Here is a 27383-nt window from a genome sequence, read left to right as displayed (position 1 = left end):
GCCGTGTTACTGAATAAAGCTACGAACTAAAGAGTGTGAAGCAAGTGGCCGCTGAAATAATACCGACAAGGCCAAAACCTGGCCCTTGATAGTACTCAAGACCAGCTTTATTTCTAATCCCATCTGTAGAAAGTCAAGGATTCTATCTATGACATACGTCCTGTGGTGCCAACCCCAGGATTCACACCAGGAGACATATGCCTTCCAGACTCTATAATATATGACTCTGGAGACCGGGTTCCTTGCATTAACCAGAGTACACTCCACTGAACCTGACAGCCCACGCTTCTTCAGAATGTGGGTCGCCAATAGCCAAACCATTACATTTAGCGGATGCTTTGTTCTTGACACAAAGTTGTCGAATTCTTTGTTGAACCTGGACACAAACAGATCTACGTCTGGGATCCCCCATCTTTGACATATTGACAGGAAGATATCGGGGTGAAGGAACCATTCTCCCGCTAACAACTGCTGGCGACTCAAGTAGTCCTCCTGACAATTTTCTATTCCTAGAATAAAGACTGCCGATAGGCAAAATACATTGTTATAAATTATGATATAGCTCTCTTAATAAAATAAAAATATAAATAAAAATAAAAAACAAAAAAAATATATTTTTAGAGTTCGATTTGATAATTCACGATTTCCAATGGGATATCCTCAAACAAAGTGATCAGACTCAAACGTAGAGAAGTGAAGGCATATATTCCATTTCATATGTAAAAGTGGGAGGAACCGTCACCAACACCCAAAATCACTGACTCTTACCATCAGTCTGTAAATATAAACACATGTAATGGATCAAAGGAAATCTTCTATGCCGGCTTCCCTTCATCTACAAGAATGTAATCCTCTCAGAGAGAAATCATCCAAGAACTCTTATTCCTGTTTAGTTAACACTTCACTTCCCAGGTATTCCTCTGGTTGTCAAGTTTCAGACAAATAATTCTTCCAATAACCATAGAAAATATAAGAAGAGTGGTCTCATTGCGCAGATTTAATGATAAGTCAATAACCTTTTATTAACTAAAATGATGTTCAACTCACATTTATGATGAGATAAAAAGGCATCAAGTAACATTCAGCAGCAAGTAAATATAAAATGAAGACCACTCCCGTACTCCTTCTAGTGTCACAAGTCACAAATACGCTCGACGTTTCGCCACCAACGTGCGTCCTCAGGGGCATGACCGTGACAATAGAGATAGAGCTATAAATACAGGTTTTGCCAATCAATCAATTAGCAAATTACCTTAATGCAGGTGTCATTATGTGGTTGAAATGAGCAGCCTTATTCAAACGTCCACATTCCCGCCATATTGTAATTGCATTCCACCATAAACAAACATAAAGAGAGTTCATAGGAACTACTTCCGGTTCGCCGTGCGCCTCAAAACACCGGAACTTCCGGTTTCGAGACGCGCTCCAGCGGCCGGAAGTAGATAGATACTCCGCAAAACATACCCATTTAAAAGTGACAGTTAGCCATTGCGCTCCGGAATTCCCCTATATGAAAAGCGAGGCCCTGCCCAGAGAACTTCAAAGAGAACCGAGCTGACACTGAGCAACCCACACGGCCGCCTGGTATCTCCGGAAGTGATGTGCGTCTCACAGCACAACACTTCCGGTGTAAATCTGCGCTCCAGCTTCCGGAAACACCATACAAATCAGGTATTTCCGGTTGGTCAAAGAGAGACCAACAACACAGGGATAGACCTCCCACCATAGACTCCAATAATGAAGGCCACAGCGTCATAGAGAGACCAACAGCACAGGGATAAACCTCCCACCATAGACTTCAATAATGAAAGCCACAGCGTCAGTGTACATATTGGCAACCTGAAAAACTTTCTCACCCAAACAAAGTTAACAAATAAAACCAGAAAAACTGAGATATATATTGAAAATGGAAATGCATGCATTCATAAAAATATAAATAATAATCACCAAAAGAAACCTTAACAAAGGTAGAGCATATAAAGTTCACTTTATGGCACTTTGATCGAAAACCGCCAAAAGGAACGAGTTGCTAATATTCATAGTGAATGAACGAGCAACAATTGGAGCCATAATTATAAATATAGAACAGCAGAAATTTTTTTCCTATAAGACAAAAAGAAAAAATTTAAAAAATATATCTTATTGTTCAAAATATACAAAGAATTATTCTCCCTATATATTTTTTAACAATAATATATATGTATGAAAAAAATGGCAACAAAAGAAAAAAACTAATCCCTCAATACCATAAAATTCATTGTGCTATACTGCTGTCCACCCAAGGACCGAGTATAACTATATGGGGAAGAGACCGTGATCACTATACAGGAGCAAAGGAGTGGTATCCATGTACATGAAATACTAATAATAATAAAAAAAAAAAAAAAATGTATCATTAATTTTTCAATAAAGCACTTAAAGGAACCTAAGTCGTGAAAAGAACACCATTAGTTGTTACTAATGAATGCATTCACGTCCCACTCGACATTCATGCCAAATGGGGCATAGCACTGGGCCTGATAAATCCATTTTGTTTCGAGACGTGAGATTTCACGTACCATATTACTACCCCTCCAGTGCCCTTGGAATCTGTCAATGCCCATAAAAATGGTGCCTTGAGGGTTTTTATCATGCTTAAGGGCAAAATGTTTTGATAAACTGTGTTTCGGGAATCCCTTCTTAATATTGGCTATATGTTCTTCGAGCCTAATATGTAGCTGTCGTTTGGTTCTCCCAATGTACTGTTTTGAACAGGGACACTGTATCAGATATACTACGTATTTGGAGGAGCAAGTAATGAACGGCTTTATTTGAAACGTTTCTGATGTGTAAGTTGATTGGAACGTTTCTGCTCTTCTACAAGCAAGGGAATTCAATTTACACACAGGGCACTTCCTACATGGAAAGAAGCCACCCATGTTTTGAAAAAAGGAAGTTTTCTTCGATGGACTGATAACGTTAGGGGCCAATTGTAAACGTAAGGGGGGCACTCCCCAATACACGACTTTAGGTCGTTCAGGTAGCAACGAGCTAAGAATTATATCGCCTCTAAGCACATTCCAATATTTAGACATTATAGTTTTAATGTCATAATATTGATTTGAATAACCCGTAACGAACGAGAATCTAAAGGAATCATCCTCGATCTTCTCTTTAATCCCGAGCATTGTTATCTGCCCAAGATAGGATATGATTCACCTCTTTCTGGGCCGCACAACTTCTTGTGCCCCCTTGGTGATTAATATAGGCCATTGCTGTGGCATTGTCAGATTGAATCCTGGCAAAACAATTCCGTAAACGGAACGTTCAAGACCTCAGGACCAAGTGCTCTGCCTGAATTTCTAAAATGCTAATGGAAAAGGCCATTTCTGATCAGCCACTTCTCTTGGACAGTTGCCTCTTCCAAGACTGCCCCCCAACCCAAAAAAGTTGGCATATGTTGTTACTACTTCCCAGGTAACTGAAGGAAGGATTTTCCCCTTTTGCAGATTTTTGGTTATTAACCATAAACTGAGGCTCCGGCGCACCTTTGGAGTCAGACACATTGGTAAATCTAGAGCTTGAACCTTATTGTTCCAATCCGATAGGATACTGTTTTGCAGCAGTCTCGAATGATACTGAGCATAGAAATGGTCTCGAATGAAGCCACCATCTTCCCCAACAACCTCATGCAAAGGTGAATAGAGGAATTCATCTTGCTTGACCACCTGAATCAGTTCCTTTATGGCGCTGATCTTTGCCTGGGGCAAAAATACCCTTTTCTGGGTGCAGCTATGATCAGACCCAAGTATTTTAGCCTTCTTCATGGTTGTAAGGAAGATTCCTTGTAGGTTGAAAATCCAACCTAGGTATTCCAAGTAGTTGAATGTGGTGACCATACTTTGGTCTAAGCGGGCTACCGACTGGTCTATCAAGAACAGATCGTCTAGGTAAACTATAATCATTATACCTTGGCCCTTAATCTGGCTAGAGGAGGAGCCAGAACCTTTGTAAACACTCAAGGTGCAGTAGCTAGGCCGAAAAGCAGAGCTACACACTAAAAATGAAGATTTTCTATCTTGAAAAGTAGATATTACTGGTGAGTAAGGAAATAGGCACATGAAGGTATGCATCTTTGATGTCGATTGAAGCCAGAAGTTCTCCTCCTTGTAGGATGGAGACAATTGATTGGATTGACTCCATGTGAAAAAAGAGCAGATATATTCAGGAATCCAATTCGATTTTTGAGATCCAGAATGTCCATTTGGTTTTGGCACCATGAAAAAAAGGTTTGAACCAAACCCCAATCACTGCTCTTACATGGGGACCACCATGATCACTTTTTGCCAAAAGATGGTCCAATGCTTGAAAGAAAGACTTCTTTTCCTCTGGATCCTTAGGAATGTTTGATCTGAGAAAATGAGGAGATGGGAATTCTTTGAACTCCAGTTCGAACCCCGGAGCTATTGAGGAAGTCTCCCACCTGTCTTGATACTCTTCCTGCCAGATCCTTGACAACTGCCGAAGTATTCCCCCTAATTGAGCGAGTGGGGTTGCCTCCTCATAAGGAGGCTTTAGTATTTTGTAGGTTTCCTCCCCCAAGACCTCTTCTGTCCCTGGGGTTGACCCTGAGGATTACCATTTGAACTTGATGGCGGAGTCCACCATGACTGCCTGGAGACTGATGCCCCTGTGTTGTGGTGTTTTGTGGAAAAAAATCCCCCCCAATCAGGTCTGAGCTGCTTGCCGGAGGGAAGCCTGCTGTTTCTGTGACAAGCATGGTGTTTGAGGAAAGCATGGCAAGGTACGTGCTCTATACAGCCCCTAGTGGTGACTCTTATGCCACGTACACATGATCGGACTATCCGGCGGACTTAGTACGGTGGACCTAGAACACCCGCCGGACTTTCCGAATGATGGACCTGCCCACACATGACCGGACTTTTCCAGCGGACAAACCGCCGGACTATGGCAGGAGTCAGACTTTTGAAATGAACGGACTTGCCCACACACCGAGGAAAGTTCGTTCATTTTGAACACGGCTCCAGATAGACAGGACTAGCAAAGGAGGTCAATGTCGCCACCTCCATGGGCGAGATTGACACCTCGCTGGCCCCATTACCTGGTATGAAGGGGAAGCCCTATGCTGAAAAAACGGCGTGGGGGTCCCCCAAAAGTCCATATCAGACCCGTATCCGAGCACGCAGCCCGGGTGGTCAGGAAAGGGGGGGTACAAGCGAGCGCCCCCCTCCTGAGCCGTACCAGGCCGCGTGCCCTCAACATGGGGGCTGCTTTGGGGAAGGGGGAGCCCCCCCACCCCAAAGCACCTTGTCCCCATGTTGATGAGGACAAGGGCCTCTTCCCGACAACCCTGGCCGTTGGTTTCTGGGTCTGCGGACGGGGGGCTTATCGGAATCTGGCTCCCCACCCTATATGAATGAGTATTGGGGTACCGTGTACCCCTACCCATTCACCTGGTGAAAAAAAACGTAAAGAAAAAACACATATTTTTAAAATAATTTATTGCACAGCTCCGGTGGTCTTACATTTTGGGGGGTCTTCTCACCGGACTCCTCCACTATTTTCTGCTAGCTCTTTTACTAGCGGAGGAGCCCGGCTTTCTTCTTCGTCGCCAATCCGGGGGTCTTCTTCTGACTTCGGGGGTCTTGTCCCCCTCTTCGGTTCTTCTTGCCGGGCCTCTGCTTTCTTCTTCCAGCTCTTTTACTAGTGGTGGCCCGGTCTTCTGTCACCGTTGCCTCTTCTTCCGACTTCGGGGGTCTTGTCCCCCTCTTCAGTTCTTCTTGCCGGACCTCCGCTATCTTCCTATAGCTCTTTTACTAGCGGTGGCCCGGTCTTCTGTCGCCTTCTCTTCTCTTTTTTCTCTTCTCTTCTTCCTTGAGATGTTGACTCAACGCTCTCTCCGGCCGCAATGACAGGGACGCGTTGTGCGGCCACTTATATAGGGACAAGGGGTGGGGTCACCGGGTGATGTCCCCGCCTACTAATGATGTCTTTTGGCCTGCTAGGCTGCTTGCTTGGATAAGGGTCTGGTATGGATTATGGGGGAGACCCCATGTAGTGTTTTTTCTTAATTCTGTCATAGGGTTCCTCTTAAGCAGTTCAATACACTGTATTATATACTCTGCACTGCACTATATATCCTGCACTGTATTATATATATACTACACTGACGGCACTATATACTCTGAAATGTATTATATATACTACACTGATGGCTATACTCTGAACTGTATTATATATACTACAGTGACTGCACTATATACTCTGAACTTTATAATATATACTACACTAACTGCACTATATACTCTATGTATATATACACTGACTGACTGCACACTACACTACCTGCCTAATCTCTATTCATTCACTATATACGGCAGCTGTTTAAGCAGCAGCCTTATATAGTGTGGGGCGTGGACTTAACCCCTGGGCCATGATTGGCCAAAGGCACCCTGCCTTTGGCCATTCATGGCTCTCACAGCACATCACACTGTGATTGGCCAAAGCATGCAGCTCAAGTGCATGCTTTGGCCAATCAACACCCATCAATGCACTGCGATCTCGCAGTGCATTATGGGGCGCTCTGCGGTGGGTGAACTTGCTGCGAGCGTGCCATATGTTTGTTTGTTCTACGAACAAACGAACAGCTGATGTTCAAGTCAAACTTACGTTCTATTTGAACATCGGGACCATCCCTAGTGGTGAGCATCTAGCCCCCTGCCATCCTGATACCAGCCCCAATGCTATTCAGTAATCAGGGGTTCTTTTCCCTACAAAAGCATAGCACCCCCCTAAACCCTGGAGGCAGGTGTAATACCCTCAGAGACAGGGTTGGATAGAATCTTCCCAAGGCAGAGTCCATGGCTAAAAGGTGATGTATGTGTAACAATTGAGTACCAGTCACTTTAATCACTTCAGCTCCGGAAGATTTTCCCCCTTAATGACCGGGCCATTTTTTTGCGATATGGCACTGCGTCGCTTTAACTGACAATTGTGTGGTCGTGTAACGTTGTACCCAAACAAAATTGATTTCCTTTTTTTCCCACAAATAGAGCTTTCTTTTGGTGGTATTTGATCACCTCTGCGGTTTTTATTTATGAGCTATAAACAAAAACTAGTGAAAAAAAAAACAATTATTTTTTACTTTTTGTTATAATAAATATCCCCTAAAATGTTTTTAAAAAACACATTTCTTCATCAGTTTAGGCCAATATGTACTCTTCTACATATTTTTGGTAAAAAAAATTGCAATATGCGTATATTGATTGGTTTGCGCAAAAGTTATAGCGTCTACAATCTATGGGAAAGAATTGGCATTTTTATTTATTTTATTTTTTACTTGTAATGATGGTGATCTACGATTTTTAGCGGAACTGCGACATTGCAGCGGACAGATTGGACATTTTTGACCCATTTTTGGGACCATTGACATTTATACAGAAATCGGAGCTATAAAAATGCACTAATTACTGTGTAAATGTCACTGGCAGGGAAGGGGCTAACACTAGGGTGTGATCAAGGGGTTAAATGTGTTCCTTCGTGAGTGTTTCGTACTGTGGGGGAATGGGACTGACTGGAGGAGGAGATGTATTACTGTTCGTAATTAATACAAATAGCAGATCTGTCTCTTCTCGCCTGTCAGAATGAGAATTTCCTGGCTCTCATGCCCGCAATCGAGTGTGGCCTGCAGCGATCGCACCCCTTAAAGGAGCCAATGTACGGGTACAGCGTTTTGTGAGAACAAATCACTTTGCTGACCTATATGTGCATGAGCCGGTCGGCAAGTGGTTAATAAACCATTTAAAGGATTTTATTTTCCACAGCAACTCAGAGAAGAGGGGCAGGGAACCCAGAATACCCTTGCAGATCCAGACTCCTTCCTTAGACCTCAATACAGGCAACAAAAAAGGGGTCTTTATGCTGAAACCAGCAACCTGTACCTTTTCCTGAAGTAGCAGGAGTATCTCCAGTAGCAACAGAATCCACAGTGATGCTCCTGATATTTTCCCACCCTCTCCACGAGTTCTTCCTTAACTACTTAAGCCCCGGACCATTTGTCTGGCCAAAGACCAGAGAGTTTTTTGTGATTTGTGTCATTGTGTTTAACTGTCAATGGTGCGGTTGTGCAACCTGCCTGCCAAACAAAATTTACGCTCTTTTTTTCCCACAAATAGAGCTTTCTTTTGGTGGTATTTGATCACCTCTGTGGTTTTTAATTTTTGCGCTATAAACAGAAAATAGAGATAATTTTGAAAAAATCTCATTATTTTTAATGTATTCTTCTACATATTTTCGGTAAAAAAAATCACAATAAGCGTTTATTGATTGTGTGCGCAAAAGTTATAGTGTTTACAAAATAAGGGATAGTTTTATGGCATTTTTATTAATAATTTTTTTTATTAGTAATGGCAGCAATCGCAATTTTTATAATGACTGTGACATTATGGCGGACAGATCGGACATTTTTGGTGCCATTTTGGGACAATTCATATTTGTACAGCGATCAATTAAAAATGCATTGATTACTGTGTAAATGTGATTGGCAGTGAAGGGATTAACCACTAAGTGGCGCTGTAGAGGTTAAGTGTGTCCTAGGCAGTGATTCTAACTGTGGGGGGAGGGGATGTGTGGGACACTACACTGATTACAGGGAGCAGAGATCAGTGATGCTATCACTAGGCAGAATGGGGAAATACTTGTTTACATTAGCATTTCCCTGTTCTTCCTCTCCGTGAGGCGATTACGGATATCACCACGGGCAACGAGTCCACGGGACCTGCAATCACGCTCACGCATGCGCCCGCAGACCAACTCTTAGAGGGCAATGTACAGGTACGTTATTCTGCCTGTACGTGCCCTTCTGCTGCAGTATATCTGCGTGAGGAGCTCGGGAAGCAGTTAACAGGATCTCCAGCGGCAGAGTCACCTCTGTTACACCATTCCAGGCATAATTTTTTCTTCCAGACCCCTGTCTTTTGTGAGACTTCCTGAGGTCCAGTGCCTCAAGCAGCAGGACTAAACTTGCCATGTAGGTATTTTCTGCTTCCAGGAATTTGAACCAAGCACATGCAAAGGCCTCATTTACTCAATATGCACCCTCCTCAGGGCCCAGCCTGGGGGAAGAGCCAGGTGACAGTGACAAGGTCTATCCCAAATATGTATGCTCTCCCCAGCATGCACTAGTGGCAGTAAGCTTCCTTCTGGTTGACTAGAGGAAACGTAATTATTAATATCTCAGTTTTACTGTAACTCCTCACTCTATTGTCAGGTAGCAGTGACAACTACTGGCAGCCACGATAAATGACTGTAGTACAGAATTTGGGGGAAAACCAAATGAACTGTAGAGGTCGTAGAAACACTTTAGAGGGGCATGGTCTGGAAGGAGGCAAAGCTGAAGCTTGTTTTTAAGAATTGGGGAGCTTTAAAGTGCGCTTCTATCTTCAGCTTGTTGTCTATTATTTAATTTTGCTGTTTTCTAATATCTTTTCTGTAAATGTTTCTTGAGCTCTTTTTAATATTGTGGTGTAAACACTATTTCATTCCTATTTGTGCATGGCATCAAGTGATACAGAAGGTTTTTAAAGGTCATAAAGACTGGTGCAGACAGATTTGCGAAAGTGGCTTACGCGCATTTTAACCACCTCAATACTGGCCACGTTCACCCCCTTCCAGCCCAGGCCAATTTACATCTTTCAGTGCTATTGCATTTTGAATGATAATTACTAAGTCATACAAAACTGTACCCATATGGATTTTTTTTTTCACACAAATAGAGCATTCTTTTGGTGGTATTAAATCATCCCTGAGTTGTTGTTTTTTTGGGCTATAAATGAAAAAAGACTGCAAATGTTTGGAAAAAAAACGTTTTTCTCAGTTTCTGTTATACAATTTTGCAAATAAGTAATTTTTCTTCATAAATTTGGATCAAAATTTATACTGCTACATTTCTTTGGTAAAAATAACCCAAATCAGTGTATATTATTTAGTCTGTGTGAAAGTTATAGAGCAGGGGTGACCAACCGCTGGCGACCTCCGATGTGGCCCACCATGTCTTGCTCTGAGATGGCGGATCCTCAAGTCCAGATCGCGGGTTCCCAACCCGCCTTCATTGAGCATTAGTGCGAATAACGGAGCCACCGCTAGAGGAAGCAGAGCCGATGCTTCCTATATAGCGCCGGCTCCTTCACAGGCAGAGTGATACCAAATGTGACAGGAAGCATCGGTTCTGCTCTCTATTGTAGCTGCATGCTTCTATCACAATTATGCTCGGGAACAAGGGGAACCCATGATCTGGGACAGCAGCCACCAGTATCAGTACCAGTACCAGCCAGCAGTACCAGTACCAATCAACAGTACCACTACCAGCCAGCAGTACCAGTACCAACCAGCAGTACCAGTACAGGCCAGTAGTACCAGTACCATCCGTACCAGTCATCAGTACCAGCCAGCAGTATAAACCAGCTGTACCAGTACCAGCCAGAAGTACCCACCAGCAGTACCAGTACCAACCATCTGTACCAGTTATCAGTACCAGCCAGCATTATAAACCAGCAATACTAGTACCAGCCAGCAGTACCCACCAGCAGTACCAGTACCCGCCAGCAGTACCAGTACCAGCCAGCAGTACCAGTACCTGCCAGCTGTGCCATTCATGAGTACCAGTACCAGCCAGCAGTACCAGTACCCACCAGCAGTACTAGCAGCAGTACCAGTCCCAGCCAGCAGTACCAGGACCCATCAGCAGTACTTGCCAGCAGTACCCGCCAGCAATACCAACCAGCAGTACCAACACCTGTCAGCAGTACCCACCAGCAGTACCAGCCAGCTGCAGGAATCCCGAGGAAGAAGTTAAGATTGAGGTCAGATGAGGGGCAGGTAAACTGCTTTGCATCAGTGTGAAAGCAGCCTTAGGATCCTTTCACATGATCGGTCCAATCACATGATCTTTGATCGGGTCCGTCTCTCTGTTTTTCAGGTGGACTCAAACCTCTATAGTGCGGCAGATGTAAACCAACTCGTCATTGTGGCCCTCGACTGGTTACCAAGTCGATAAAGTGGCCCTCACTCCTCAAAAGGTTGGGCACCCCTGTTATAGTCTAAAAGCTATGGTACCAGTCATTGAAAATTGATCTTACCTGTCACAGATGTTGATCGTTCACCGGCAGATTCTTGGTGTACTACTGTGTGGGGATGGCTGTAGTCTGTGTGATCTCTGTCTAATCAAACATTAAAATGATCAGTTACACAGAGAGCTGTCACAGGTTGCAGCCACTCCCCTTCCTTGGTTTCAACCAGGAGAGGGGATGTTTGTGCCAGGACAGGGGATATTTGTACTAGGATGGTGGTGGGGGATCAGTGCAGGGGGGATATGTGGGTAGAGAAGAAGAATTTGTGCTGGGAAGGGGATATTAAGAGGGGGGGTTGGGCTAGAAGGAGGGATTTGTGGGAATTTGTCCTAAAAGGGGGATTGAAGAAAGAAGATTTGTGCTGAAAGGGGAGATGGGGGGGGGGGATTTTGTGCCAGTAGGGGGAATTTGGCTATGAGGAGGAGTTGGGGGGAGAAGATTTGTGCTAGGATAGAAAGTCTGAGAAAAATGAGGATGTGTTCTAGGAAAGGGGGGGGGGGGGGTTAGGGTTGGATTTAAGCTGGGGACGGGGGGGGGGGGGCAAAGTTTTGTGCTTGGAGGTGGGATTCTAACTGGGAGTTGGTGAAATATGTGCATGATTGTTTGGGGAGAATTTTGGATTAAAGATGGAATTTATGTTTTTTATGTATGACGGAATGTTTGTTTCCACTAATAATGATTTCCATGTATTTTTTGTGAAAATATCTTTTTGATATTTTCATGTGGCAGAGGGGCCAGTCAGGTAGGCTGTATGGGTCCCTGTGAACAGTGGCCCTGGACACAGCCACCACATGATTGGGAGGGCCAATCACAGCGCCCACATCCTGATCTGTGCTGTGCTGCATCCTAAGGGATGTACCGGTACATCCACTCAGAACAGGGAAGCTCCCACCTGGCTGTTTGTGTACATTGACCCAGTGAGAGGCAGTTAAAAGTGGTGCAGCATGTACAAAATTCATGTACCGCTCTAGAACTGGTACTTTAATTTGGCACGTGCTGTGCCATATTTAGAACACACACGAGAAACTTTCCCAACATGTGTCTGTGCTAGGATCTCTCAGTACGTTAAAAGAGAGTTGGTTTTAAATAGCTCCACTTTCCTAAGATATGAACTGTTGGTACTTTGGTGCAGGTATTGTGCTGCAATGTCAAAGTGGCACATTTTGGAACTACCTGAATGTGGGGCATGTGTCGTTGTCAAAACCATGCTTCAGGAATTTGGCACAATACATTACAAGAGGGATTAGGGCCAGAAAAATGGTGCTGCAGCTTTACTGAATTCCCTCCATAGTGGCAGCGACCAGATTACCTGCCCCAGTAATGGTCACTCTCAGTCTGCTGATACTTAGATTGTTGTCCAAAGTGCTTTAAAATCTCTGTGCAGAATCAGGCTGAGAGTGTGTAATCATCACATATGAATTCAGGATGCCCTGCACTCACAGTATGAAATTCACCTGCTGGGGGACAATTAACATTAGCCTAGAGTAGTGCTTAAAGGCTTCATGCACACTGGAGTTCATAAACTGCAGTTTATTGGAGTTTGGGCGTTTTTTTTAAAAGCCCATAAGCTGCACTCTATGTTAGCCTATGTGTCCATGCACACATGGACATTTTTTAGCTTTAATGAGAAGTGGAGTTTATGGGCTTTTTTCTGAACGCCAGAAATTCGCGTTCAAAGAGCCGTTTTTCACCGCCAAAAAACGACAAACGCAAATAAACGCTTATAAACGCTCATAAACACGCATTAGTTAGTTAGTGTTCGGCATTCAATTTTTTTCGATGCATTGTGGGAGTTTGGAATGCACTGTGGGATTTTTGGATTGTCCTCTGTGTATTTTATTGAAAATGCTCATAAACGCTAACGCTAATAAACGCTCATAAGCCCTAGTACAAAACGCTGTTAAAAGCACGTTTTTCAACCAGCGTTTTCTGCAAGCAATCTGGCGTCCAGAAAAAGCTTTTTTGAGCTTCAGTGTGCATGGAGCCTAACTGTGGTTAGCGGGATAATTAGTTCCCCTAGTGGGATTTTGTCTAAGTTTTATTCTTTTGAAGGCTATTATTCCTATTATCATTAGCTATTATCATGTAGCTAATGCTGGAAGTAAATAAATTAGAAAAACACAATGAAGGCTAAGCTACTGGCAGGAGAAGACATTATTGCAAACATACCCCTTATACATAGCTCAAAACAATGATCAAAATGCAACAAAGTATCATAGCTGTAACTATTAAAGTAAAATATGTTACTCTAATAAAAACTTGCACCAAAATATTGGCCCATTTCACTAGCAAGACGTTTGAGTTCTTGGAAATCAACAGGACCTGGGTCATCTGGCTTGTCACCGTGGTCATAAAGTTGTAGATTTCCTTCCTCTAAATTATCATTCATGCCCACATTGAGCTGTTCAGTTTTTGCTTCTGCCTCCCCAGCTGCCCTGGGAAAGCCAATAAATGCTAACTGGTCATCTTGACCAGGCCATGGAACAAGATCTGAATCATAGTATGTTAACTCTGCTTCACGGCGGACCACTGGTTGGAATAGAGAATCATCCCTGTAGTTTGTAAAATCCATTATGTCTTCGGGTTTCTCACAAGTAGAAATAAGGTTTCTAAAGACAAAAAAGACAACACTAACATAAGAAGTAGAATACTATGAACAGAGAGACAGTTTCAAAAAGTGTGTCTGTTGGGATGATGGCTGCTTGATGCAATAAAGTCACAAGCAATAAAAAAAAGTACATTTTTATGATATTGTCAAACAGGAAAATAATATAGAGGTAGCTTAAGCATGCTGGTTCAGTAGCCTTGCCATAAAATGGGGTTACTTAAACAGGAACACAATATCAATTACACAGGGGTAAACAAATGTGGCAAGTGACTATGCATCACTTTACTGACTGTGCTTGTTCAGCTACAGGACATCATCATAAATTATCGGTTATAAACCTCAAAAAAAGCACATCCCACACCTTCCCACCTTCCCTTAGGACATGGGTGGTGCTTTCCCATGTAGTCACTTCTGGTTGCTCTGTGCCAGTGAGAAGCCAGGAGTGACGTTGCATGGATGGTAAACCACGGGACCTCCTGTCAGATGCGAGCCACCAGCGGGGGGGTGGGGGTGTAGGGTTTGCTGCGAGTCTGCCGCATTACAGATCATCAACACAGATGACCTCCTGGCAGCTGGCAGCTGTAAGCCACCCATGGGAGGGTGGAGGGTTTGCTGTGAGTGTGCTGTGAGCCGGGGGGGGGGTGCCGTGAGCCGCAGGGGGTGCTATATACTATCGGTGGTGCTGATCTATATATTATCTGTGGTGCTGATCTATATACCCTATCTGTGATGCTGATCTACACACCGTATCTGTGATGATATCTATGACAGTATCTGTATCTGTGAGCTGTATACTCTGTCCTGTGATGCTGAGCTGTATACGAGTCCTGACACTATGGGTGGAAGCAAGTGGAATACAGGGGACGGAGTGGGTGGATTATATAAGGAGTGGCGCTTATGAGAAGTGGGAGTTGTCAAAAAAGGATGGGGAATGGTGCCCACCCATCCTAAAGCTTCACCAGCTGCCGCTGTTCCAGAGTTACACCTTTGTGGTAAAGTGTAACTGCACATTTAATGTAAGTCCTTGTAAGCGGTGCGGCTTGTGCGCTGAGGATCTTGAAGGGGAACCCTCGCCAAAATGAAAAAAAAAAACTGGCATGGGGGTACCCCCCCAAGATCATACCAGACCCTTCAGTCTGCTATGGATTTTTAAGGGGAACCCCCACGCCCAAAAAATTGGCATCGGGGTTCCTCCAAAATCCATACCAGACCATTATCCGAGCATGCAGCCTGGTAGATCAGGAAAGGGTGGCCGAGCGAGCACCCCCCTCCTGGACCATACAAGGCCACATGCCCTCAACATGGGGGGATGGGTGCTGCGCCACCCACCCCAAAGCACCTTTTCCCCATGTTGATGGCCAGTGGTTGTCGGGGTCTGCGGGCGGGGGGGCTTATGGGAATCTGGAGGCCCCCTACCCTATGTAAATGAGTATGGGGTACATTGTACCCCTACCCATTCACCCAAAAAAAGTGTCAAAAATAAAAACAGTACACAGGTTTTTGATAAAGTAATTTATTAAAGGAGCTCCGGCGCCTCTTTTTCCGATTTCTTCTCGCTCCAGCAAAGTCTTCATCCACTGTTTCTTCTCTCTCCACTGATGTCTTCTTCTGTCACCGGGTCGCCTCTCTCCAATGTCTTCTCCCTCTGTCAGGTCTTCTCCAGCCGCCAGTTCTCCTCTCTTCGCTGTCATCCCCCTCTGTTCTTCCTCCAATGTTATCTCAACGCTCTCTCGACTGTAATGCTGGGTCCGCTGTGTGCCATCACTTATATATCTATGGGGCGGGGCCACCCGGTGACGTCATCCGATATCCCTTGTGATATCACTGCTCCATCATGCCCTGAGTGGTGCCATCACAATGGTGCCTTCAAATTACGTCACTGGGTGGCTTGCCCTATGGTTATATAAGTAATGGCATGCACACGGCGGACCCAGCATTACAGTGGAGGAGAGCATCGAGACAACATCGGAGGAAGAACAGAGGGAGAAGACAGCAGAGAGAGGAGAACCAGCGGCGGGAGAAGACAGCAGAGAGAGGACAGAGAAACGCTGCTACAACTAGGGCGGCTAAACATGCATCCTTTGTTACAGCCTTTTTCGTGGCGTTGGTAGTGGCTTTGCAGCTCGTTTTTTATAACGCACTGTGTGCATAAAGGCAAAGGGACACATTAGAAGCCCTGTAAGAACACAGTGGCAACTGAGGGCGTCCAATGTGTTCCCACACCAAACTCAGCGAGCAAGCTATATGAGAATGGCAACCATTTGAATTTATTACTAGCTTTTGAAGTAAGGTGCACATGGAAGGGCTTCTAATGTGTCCCTGTGCTTTTATGGAGGGATGGGCTCCCTCCAGGCATACAGTGCCTTGGAAAAGTATTCATACCCTTTGAAATTTTCCACATTTTGTCATGTTACAACCAAAAACAAAAATGTATTTTATTGGGATTTTATGTGATAGACCAAAACATGTGTTTCCCACATGGCTTCTCACAAACTGCAAACAGGACTTTTTATGGTTTTCTTTCAACAATGTCTTTCTTCTTGCCACTCTTCCATAAAGGACAGATTTGTGGAGTGCACGAATAATAGTTGTCCCTAGGACAGATTCTCCCACCTGAGCTGTGGATCTCTGCAGCTCCTTCCATTTCCTATTGATGGATTGAACACTGCTCCGTGAGATGTTCAAAGCTTGGGATATTTTTTTATACCCTAACCCTGCTTTAAACTTCTCCAGAACATTATCCCTGACCTGTCTGGTGTGTTCCTTGGCATTCACGATGCTGTTTGTTCACTAATGTTCTCTAACGAATCTCTGAGGGCTTCACAGAACAGCTGTATTTATACTGAGATTAAATTACACACAGGTGGGCTCTATTTACTGGTTAGGTAACTTCTGAAGGCAATTGGTTCCACTAGATTTTAGTTAGGGGGATCAGAGGAAAGGGGGCTGAATACAATTGCACGCCACACTTTTCAGATATTTATTTGTAAAAGAATTGGACAACCATTTATCATTTTCCTTTTACTTCACAATTATGTGCCTTTTTGTGTCGGTCTATCACATAAAATCCCAATAAAATACATTTACGTTTTTGGTTGTAACATGACAAAATGTGTAAAATTTCAAGGAGTATGAATACTTTTTCAAGGCACTGTACCTGCCTTTAATTTATCTATTGCAATATACTGTATATACTCCAACTTGGAGACTCAAATGATACTGCAGTTGACAGTATACATGTGCATTCATTATCGTCCGAATTTCTGGGATTTTCATGTTCATTTTAACAAAATGATAACGAACGCGCAGAATCTGTAATCTGAAAGATCCGAAATAAAAAATGCTATATTTTCATATCGTTGTGACAACAGTTCAATATCGATAGAAGATTCTACATGACGGTGACAATAGCGATCTGTGTCTTTCGAACCTGCGGTAATACCATTCAACAGGAAGATTCGACAAAGCAGCTAAAAACATACGATCGCCGCAAGTGGACATTTACGGTCAAATGCTCCACCCATAGGCTATAAAATATTTCTAATGTTATTTGACTATCTTTAATAATTAATAATTATTACTAGTCAAACATCATTAGAATTCTACTATAGCTTGTGGGCGAAGTATTCGACCGGAAATGTATGATTGCAGTGTCGTACAGTTTAGCTACTTCGTCGAATCTTCTTAAAACATCCCACAGGCACCATAGGCCTTCAATTGACAGATTCGACCTTAATTTATTTGGATTTTCATATGAATGCATTTTTTAACAAAATAAATAAAACTAATTTTGGGAGTAACTAAATACATTTATTTTTCAGACGAAGCCAAAATTTCAAAATTAAATATATCAGTGTGCACATGTCTAGTTGACAGAGGAACTTTGCAGCTTTCACATATATTTGCAAACGTGTGCAACTATTTAGCAGAGGTGCTGGCTAGTTTTATGGCACAAATCAACATTAATAACTGCAATTTGAAATTTACATTAAGTTAACATCCCATCTGATCACATTTTTAGATCTACAAAGTATACAGATTTCAATTATTGCCTAGCCACTAATCTTTATCACAAGAATACAGCAATACTATCTTGCATGCGGCCAGTGCCCACCGAAAACCTTTAATACATAGTATACCTTATGTGAAGTATATTCAAGATGAAATTGCACACAATTGACAAAGACTTCAAAGCACAGGCTGCCTTAATCAGCACCTCCTCATATGTGACTATAGCAAATCCGTGCTTAGAAAGGCATACAACAAAGCCCTAGCTCAGGACAGGAATGCATTGGTGTTCAAATTCAATGCAACAAAATCCACAACTACTAATTTTTCTGTGGTGAAATTCATCACCAAGTTTTCAGCCCAGCATCAGGACTAAATCTGCTATCCAAATACTGGCACTTGCTTTTAGATGATCCGATTGTTTCCAAATACATTAGGCATTCTCTGGAGCTAGAGTTCCATAGAAATGCCTCCTTTCACATTTGCTTGACCAACAGTCCCTATGTATCTAATAGAGGGGAGAAAACGTACCCAGGGGGATGGACAGATGAAGACAATGTAATTGCTGTCCTTGGGTGAGAGAAGGCACCCAATTTGATCTCTCCAATGGGGAAACATTCACCCCTGGATTTCATATGAACTGCAGCACTCAAGGAGTGATCTACTTGATGATCTGTCGTTGCTGATCGTTTTATGTCGGTAAAACGATTCCACAACTCAGGCAATGACCATATATAATACTCTTACAATGGCAAGATGATCACCCCAATAAGTGATTTATACCATCGCCACCTGGATTTATACCATTGTATCATTTATTTGTTTATAAACTTTTTTATTGAGTACAAATCCGATATGGCATAAGTAAAATGAAATTTAGAGAGAGTCAGATATACACGTGGACAAGATTTGTATCATTTATAATATTGGAAGTTATCCCCAAAGATCTCAGGGGTGGCCACTGGGACAAGAGTATCCTGCAGAAGGAAACATTATGGATAGAAAGACTTAATGCCACAAGATCGCCTGTTCTAAACAAAGTTTTGTCCTATAAATCTTTTCTGTGATGTAATATATTCTTTTTTTTTATCACTGATCTTGTTTGACATGTTAGATATCATGTGAACCCCTTTATGAGCTCATTATGCCCCTTAAAATAGTGTTGCCTTTCACCTTCTTCCCCTCCCTCCCCACTCTACTGAACAAGATCACTATTGAACATAATGTAGTTTTATTCCTTTGTAATATATAGTTCTCGTTAAGGGGTTATTACTGGTAATGCATTGTACTGTTGTTATTTAACTATTATTATGCTGAGTACTCTATACATTTTAATACAAGCATGATTTAGATTTGCAATTTCATAATGGTGGTTGTTGAGATGGACACGGATGTGGGCCCCCATGGACATATGTGCGGCTGTAACCGCCGCCCACATCTGCCGTCATCCATCGACCATTTCACAGTCTTGACTGGCTGATGAAGTGCAGTGCTGGGAGGTTTAGCTGGAGGGCGCCCTTGCCACCAGCTGCCTCCTATACCCTGGATATGGCTTCTCTTTCCCCACCGTGAGTGCTCACACTACGATTGGAGTTTTGTTGAAATAGCCAACCTGTCAAAATCTTCAACCACGTCACTTCCGGTGAGTCTCCAGCAGCTGTAATTAGAAATTAACGAGTTGGCTATTTTCGCAGAACACCAGCTAAGGAAGAAAAAAGCTGTTCCTGCCTTGGAGACAGCCATGTTGTTGGTTATTAGCTTGTGGACCAACAATGTTTACTCATTATATCATGTACCGTAGTGTATATGCTACCAGTGCTCTGTGAAAACAGGTAACTCATCAAAATCACAATTACTGCTGCTGTAGTGTCACCTAAAGTGATCTGGTTGGAGATTTTGGCAAGTTTGCTGTTTTTAGGAGAACACTGGGTTGGATGACGTTACACGTCGGTCTCCGGCGTTATTTGGTGCCCTGGTTAGGGTGTGTATATATGGAGCAACCTGGGGTGAACCACTCAGGAGATGGTCTTAGGTATAGGAATTAGGACATCATTACGGACTGGATTAGCCTTGTTTAGAATGCTAGAATGCTGATTAAACATCCCCTGGGAGCACGAACTTGGCAGTGATTGAACTTACAGTGCAGAACCTCTGACTTTATTTATGCTATTTACAGACACGCTACAATGGGCAAGATTTAGAGTCTTTTTAGACACTCTTAATTGGCTGGGCTCAAAACCCCTTATCTTGAATTTTGATACCACGCTGTAAGACCCAGTACTACACTCTCATATACCTTATCATGGTCCTACAGTTTCAGGTGAGTGTATGGAGGCCATTAGGGCCCTAAGCTACACCTTTGAAGAGATACACTTTTACCATTACTAATACCACTCTCCTCACCTATAGAATTACCTAATGGCTTGCTGGCTATATCTGGTGGTAGCAATTGAATAATCAAGACAGGAACATCTGCTTCAAGTGTTTATTGTAAGTTATAAGTACCCCTATCAAATTTAAACATTAAACATTTTCAGTCATTACCATTTAAAGTACCGGCCTGTGTTGTGTTTTGTTGGCTGCTACTTATAGGACACCTCCATATCTGGTCGGTGTAGGTCTCTTCATCTACCCACCTGTATCGATCATAGCCATATACTAATTTATGTAAGTGGATAATTTTAAGTGATTGTATGATGAGGATTGTTTTGAAAAAATGCATAGAAAGATCATTAACGTTGTACTTTTCATCTATTTAGATTTACGTTTAAGCTAGTGAGGAAGCGCTTTGTACCGCAAAACGAATTGAGCAGGAATTGTTCACACCCTAGGCTGGAATAGTCCCCAAATCACAATCATCAGACATATTCCAGTTGTGTCACTTGTAATGTCACTCTGTATCAGGGTAACTAACCAACCAGAAGGGTGCTATTTAATAGGGCAATGAATATTTGGATATATACTGTAGACAATACTCAATTTTGAAATTTGGTGGTTTTTTTTTTGAACACTTTTGTTAAAATAAAGATGTACATGTGTTTTTAACCATAATATCTATGCCTCAAAAGTCCATATTTTCCACAGTATCATCCTGTGGTGACACTGCACAAATCTCTCCAGCTATACTCTTTATGCCTTTGGTGATCTTTGAAAATTCATGTCTGCAGGGAAGCCTAATCTGCCTCTACCCAAACATGGAACATTTACTTTATTTGTCTACTCATCCACTTAAAGCTATTACCTTTTGTATTGCTTGCCCTCTCTCCCACCCACCCTTTTGTTCTCATGAACAGAGCCCTCCTAACCCTCTTTCTTGAATTGTTTTGTAAATAGTGCCATGCAAACTGCCGCTATGTAAATCCTGTATAGGAACACAAATGTCTAAATCCGGTCTAATAGCAGGGGTTGCTGCCACTGACATAAATACTGCTGTTAGAGATAAAAGTCCTTACAACACATCATTGAGCATGCACACCAAGGTGCAGGTTTGATTTGTTTCATGGTCATAATCCAAGTGTTGTATAGGCACTAACAAACATAAGTGAGTTTCTATGTTTTATGTGTTTAATTAATATTTGAACAGTTATATTTTTAAAGTTGTATTCTTTCTGGAGGGTGAAAGAGAATACTACAGTTTTTTTTCATAGAGACAGAGAATTCTTTTAGGTCTTTGATGACTTTCTAAGATTAAAGTAGAACTATAGGCAATACTTTATTTATTTATTTTTAAATAAGGAGGGTCAGATTTTTTTTTCTCCAACCATATGTGTTCCATTGCAGAGATTGACCCTTACTTTTTGTCCTATAGCTAAACAGGAAGTGAAAGGAAATCCCTACAAATCAAGGTAATGCCTTGGGGACCCCCTGGCCACCTCATTGGAAGATTTCCCCTGTATTACGTTTCTGGGGACTACCCAAAATTTGTGATTTTTCTTTTACTTTACTTTTCAATGATAATGTTAAACAGGACAAATAGAGAGAGTGAATCTTCTTAATGGGGGCACAGACAACAATACAAACTGACAAACATTCTAATCCAGCTTTACTCTATCCAAAACTAAAAAAAAGTTTTGCCTTTAGCTATACTTTAATTCCTTAACCACTTCCCGACCAGCGCACGACGATGTACGTCGGCAGAATGGCATGGGCAGGCAAATTGGCGTACAGGTACATCCATTTGAAATTGTCGACGTGGCATCGCACGTCGGTATTTCCACAGGAATCAGTGCATTTGTATAGCACTGATTGCTGTATAAATAACAATGGTCCCAAAAATGTGTAAAAAATGTCCGACATGTCTGCCATAATGTCGCAGTCAAAATCGCTGATCGCCGCCATTACTAGTAAAAAAAAAAAAAATTATTAATGAAAATGCCATAAAACTATCCCCATTTTGTAAACGCTATAAATTTTGCGCGAGCCATGTCGCACGACTGCGCAATTGTCAGTTAAAGCGACGCAGTGCCGAATCACAAACAGTGGTCTGGTCTTAAGCCAGCAAAATGGTCCGGTCTGTAAGTGGTTAAAAGGTCAACAATTCTGGATAATTATTTGTTAGCAAGAGGGTTGAAGTGGTAGTGATATTTTACAGAATTAGAGGAGAATACAAATAGGAACACAGTTAAATGTACATTTTTAATGCTGTTGAATAAATTATGTTTGGATAGAATTTTTTGTACCTTTTTGCCAAATATATAATATATGGCATTTGATAATATTATTTTATCATATGCACAGTAGGGATGGGCAAACGGGCCTAATATTGGCTGTTAGGAAGCTCTCCGAACAACTGAATTTAAAAGGTAATTTGACCGTTTGTTTGCCCGCCGAACGACCACAATGCCCTGCACTGCCGCACAGTGCATTGAAAGCCCTGATTGGCTGAAGCAATGAAAGCATCACCCAATCAGGGCACAGAGCACTGTCAGAGCCATGATTGGACGCTGTCGTGATGACTGTATCCAATTATGGCTCAAGGGACCACCTCCTTCAACATTTCAAACTTGACAGAGGTTCTAACCGTTCCCCACTAAATTAAAAAAAAAATTCTTTGCTGTTTTTGTCCACATTAAAGATATTTATTTTATAGGTTCAAATTCTTCCACACTTTATCCAAAACTGAGCTTTTGATACAATTGTGAACAATGGATATTCCAGATATTTCCTTACCCTCTACTGGAGCACACTAGTCCCTCTGTACAAGGACAATAATTCAGAGTACTGCCATAATCTTCACCATAAGTGATCACATTTAGCAGGCTTCTGGTCTGACTGTGGCACTGTTCTCCTTCAGATGGGAATGGAATACACACCGGAAATGAATATGCTGTCAACAGAAAAAAGGAATTGTTGGATTTAGTGCAACGTTGAACTCAAGGAAAAAAAGTTCCTTTTAGGCTCCTCCAACACTGCAAGGGTTGAAGTAGTAACAACCCTAGCAACAATGTGGGCAATTGCGTTTAATTGAAAAAGTCCATCTGTACCTTTTGTACAGATTAAAGACAATGCTATTATGTTGTCAGTAATATTTTTTCACATTCTCTGATTACATGCATATCTTTAATGGAAAATGTGATATCTGGTCTTCTATTTTTAATACAATAGCAGACTGATGTTTTTTCTTATCTTTGTGTACATATCTCTTATTATGGGATTGTTGGCTTGATCACAACTGATATGTCTTATGTACCCTTTATTATTTTTTTTATGTTCATTTACATTTTATTTAGTGTTGTTTATTGGATGGTGCAATTATAGAACAAAAAATGTTTTCTACATTTGATCTATGTTTATTATAACATTGTAAACTTATCAGCTCTTATGCCTACTAAATTATACCATTTTTGTAAACATACTGTAGATGTTTATATTTTGTAATAGTATCTGACATACAGTATGTTATTTCTTCAATAAACAGTTTGTAAACAAAAAAGTAGTACCAGTCCTCTTGTTTTCACATCAACAGATCAGCTAGAGTTTACCAGTATGTTTAAAAGTTAATGTAGAAACGCTTAGAAAAAAATCTTACTTTTACCCTTAGGGCTCGTTCACACGGGCGGTCCGCTTTGCTTACTGGGGGATCCATCCGCTGATCCCCACTGAGCAGGAGGATGACAAATCCGTCTTCGCTCACTGTGCAGAGACAGGCCTGTCAGAGCCCCGCTCTCCTCTATGGGGAGATCGGATGAAAACGGACTGCCTGTCCATTTTCATCCGATCCCATTGCATCCTATCCGCCAGACGGATGGAAAATAGGGTATCCATCCATCTGTATTTCAGGGACAGGATCGGACAGCAGCGGGTGTCAGCGGACATGTCACCACTAATGTCCGCTGCTCCATAGAGGTGAATGGAGTGTCAGATCAGGTCCGCGCGAAAACTGACAGGTGGACCTGGCCAGAAAGCCCATGTGAAAGAGGCTTTATTCAAGTGCATCCCCTGGTTCTTATGCACTGCTTCTACCAACTTCCTGTTGGGAAGCATGCATTAATAAGGTCATTATTCATTCAGTTACATTCACCAGGAATACATGTCTCATCAAAACTAGAGCACATATGTCCACTGTCATTGATAAATTGCTGATGAGGACTCTGGACCAAAGCACACATTGCCCTAAAGTCAGATCCTGGAAACAGGCACCAAAGTGTGGCTCCATGGGACCTTGTAAAGGAAAGGAGTCCCCCTAAAATTGGGATCTTGTAAATTATGACTGGATGGACAGAATGATGCATACTAGACAGACAGGTGATTAGACAGCCAGACTGATGCAAGTTCATTTCTGATTGCTTGTTAAAGGTTAATGGGTCTTGCAAATTGATCTTTGTGAAATTAGTAGATTAGGATCAGTTCCCGTATTCTTGTTTCACTCTGTAGGCAGACATAAATATCTCAATTATTTTTATATTATTATTATTATAAACATCTATTATTTTAACTCACATACTTTGTGTTTTGGAGCAACAGAACCCAGAGGGGCATTGTTCTTCCGAAGGATCACATCTTGTTCTGCCAGTGCCAGAGACCAGGCCTTTTGTACATCTGCCCCCGGAGCACGCCTGCCCTGGGCAACATTCTTCATCTTGCCGACAGTCCTGATATAAATGACAAAGGGGGCTATCAGTGCTTTAAGGCACAGTGTATACTGGCTAGGTGACATTTTAACATATTAAGGTAGATCTATCTTAATGACAATACACACACACACAGTAACTTTTCTGCACAAGATTAAAAGGAAAATGCACCAATTAATATAATAAAATACTGTATTGTTTGCCATCAAAGCAGTTTGTTTTAGAAACAGTGTATTAGAAATAATGTATAATATCAATACTGTATAAGAATTATGTATATACACACACTATAGATATGCATATAAAAACAGATTATATAATCGTGGCCAAAGGTATTGGTACACCAGCACCTTTTCCCAAAGTGTTCACATTTGTTGTGTAATACTGTTAATGTAAAACTGATATAATAATTAAAGGGCATTCATCATTCCTAAGCCCTTGTACACACGGTCGGACGTTCCGACAACAAAATCCGTCGGATTTTGTCTGAAACTGTTGCATACACACAGTCGGACAAAGTTGTCAGAAAATCCGATCGTACTTAACGTGATGACGTTATTTCGTTAGGATGGGACTACGTTCAGGCTAGTAGCCAATAGCTTTGGTCTAGGAATTTGATCTGAGCATGCGTGGCACTTTGTCCGATCGGAATTCTCTACACATGATCGGACAAAGTCCAATCGGATCATGTTGTTGGAAAATTTTATAGCCCAGCTGGAAAACTTGGTCCGTCGGATACTCAGACGGAAACAGTCCGATGGAGCCCACACACTGTCGGATTATCCGACAACACGGTCCTATCGGACATTGTCCATCGGAATGTCCGACCGTGTGTACAAGGGCTTATTCTATAGTCCACACAACAGACATGTTGGTTTTTCTCTATGATTTAACATATTCTTGTAATTATTAAACCAAGTGAAAATTGCATGTACATGATTTTTGATACCCCTAATTTATTATTTAATTGCTTGCCCTTCTGGGGCAATAACTGCAATCAAGCATATTCTGTAGCTCTGAATAAGCCCTGCTTACTAAACTTCTCTAGTGACAACATGCCCCACTCTTCTTGAGAAAACTGCCACATTTGTCTTGCATTTGATGTTTTTCCTCTTCCAGCTGAGTTTCAATTATTTCCATAAATGCTCTATTGGAATCAGAACAGTGTTTATAGTAGGCCGCTTCACAACACTACAATTCTTAATTTTTAATAAAGGACTTGTCAAAAACTGTCTCTTGTTTTTGTAACACTACGCTGCTTTTTTTGGTGAATGAGTAGGGGTACAATGTAACCTGTGCTCATTCACATGGGGGGGGGGCGGGATCCGAGGGGCCCCTTTCTTAAAGGGGGTTTCCAGTTTCCGATAAGCATCTGGTGGTGTAGGTTTTTAGGGGTTTAAATTTAAGGCAGTGAGGTGGCAACATATTGCCTCCTTAATGCCTGTCAAACGCCCTCTGAAAATGATCCACCCCCAGATCACTCGTCAGAGGACAACAAATGACCCCTTTTTATTTCTTATGTTGCTGTTTACTGCACTGCACAAATCACTTGAGAGAGTCGTTTTTTCCATTTAAGGCTTCACACTGATCCAACACGGAAGTTGCAAAACAATAAAAAATGCATGCCCCCCCAGAATTCATAACAGGCCCCTATCAAAGCATGCAGCCTGGCAGGTCAGAAAAGAGGTAGAAACTAGCAAATGCCCCCCCCCCCCCGGACCATACCAGGCCACATTTCCTCAACATGGGGGATGGGTGCTTTGGGGTAGGGGGGTCTCTGCCCCCCTCACGGCCAAAGCACCCTGTCCCCATGTTGATTGGGAAAGGGGCTTCTTCCCTACAACCCTGGCTGGTGTTGTGGGGAATCCCAACCACGACACTACCTGCCTGGAGTTTGCATGCTCTCCCTGTGCCTACGTGGGTTTCCTCCCACACTCCAAAGACATGCTGGTAGGATAATTGGCTTCTGTTCAAAAAAAATGACCCTAGTATATGAAAGTGATTTGGGGATCTTGGATTGAGGGCTTCTTGAGGGTAGGGACTGATGTGAGTGTGTGACGTATGTGTGGAGCGCAGCATAAAATTTATGGCGCTATATGGGTACCTTAAATAATAATAATAGATGAGCATCTTAATGAGACACAATGTATAGAGATAAGGACACTGTAGACGCACCCACACTCACTCAGGTTGAACTGGATGGACTGGTGTCTTTATTCAATCTTACTATGTAACTATGTAACCCCCTATGCATAATGCAATCCTTTCAAGCTTTTTATGCTGCTCTATATAAGATGCCTATAAATGTTTTATAGTATGGAACGCAGAAGCCGTCTGGGCCTGGGGCAGAGCCCCCTTTCATATTTTGGAGGACTTCCAATACTTTCTTAGTTGTGATGGGAGCATCTAGTCTGTCTCTGTGGCCCTCCCCTAAAGTTGGAAGTTGGAGGTTGTCTAGGAACTAATTTATTATGGATATGTTGACATTACTTATATGCAGTTCTGCAACAATGGGGCTTTGGCCTGAACTTTATGGGGCTGTTGTAAGCCCTTTACTCAGGTCCAGGAGCC

The 27383-nt window shown here is 42.3% G+C and overlaps 1 protein-coding gene across 5 annotated transcripts in view; it reads right to left on the bottom strand.

Moving 5' to 3' along the window:
• Nucleotides 1-996: 996 nt before the first annotated feature.
• LOC143933889 (dickkopf-related protein 3-like) overlaps nt 997-27383 on the bottom strand; it is a 194719-nt gene continuing 168332 nt past the window's right edge. For 4 of the 5 annotated variants that reach the window (XM_077456999.1, XM_077456997.1, XM_077456998.1 and 1 more), the window contains 3 exons: nt 24682-24833; nt 22912-23068; nt 997-13735 (listed from right to left, as the gene is read on the bottom strand). In XM_077456999.1, coding sequence (XP_077313125.1) covers nt 13375-13735; nt 22912-23068; nt 24682-24833 — 670 coding nt within the window. In that variant the 3' untranslated portion in view covers nt 997-13374. The remainder of the gene's footprint in view (nt 13736-22911; nt 23069-24681; nt 24834-27383) is intronic. The other variant, XM_077457000.1, reaches the window with a different exon arrangement.

This window comes from Lithobates pipiens, unplaced genomic scaffold, assembly GCF_037356315.1.
Source record: "Lithobates pipiens isolate NorthernLeopardFrog02 unplaced genomic scaffold, aLitPip1_a1.2 Scaffold_27, whole genome shotgun sequence".
NCBI lineage: Eukaryota > Metazoa > Chordata > Amphibia > Anura > Ranidae > Lithobates > Lithobates pipiens.
This window is presented reverse-complemented; position numbering and strand designations above follow the sequence as displayed.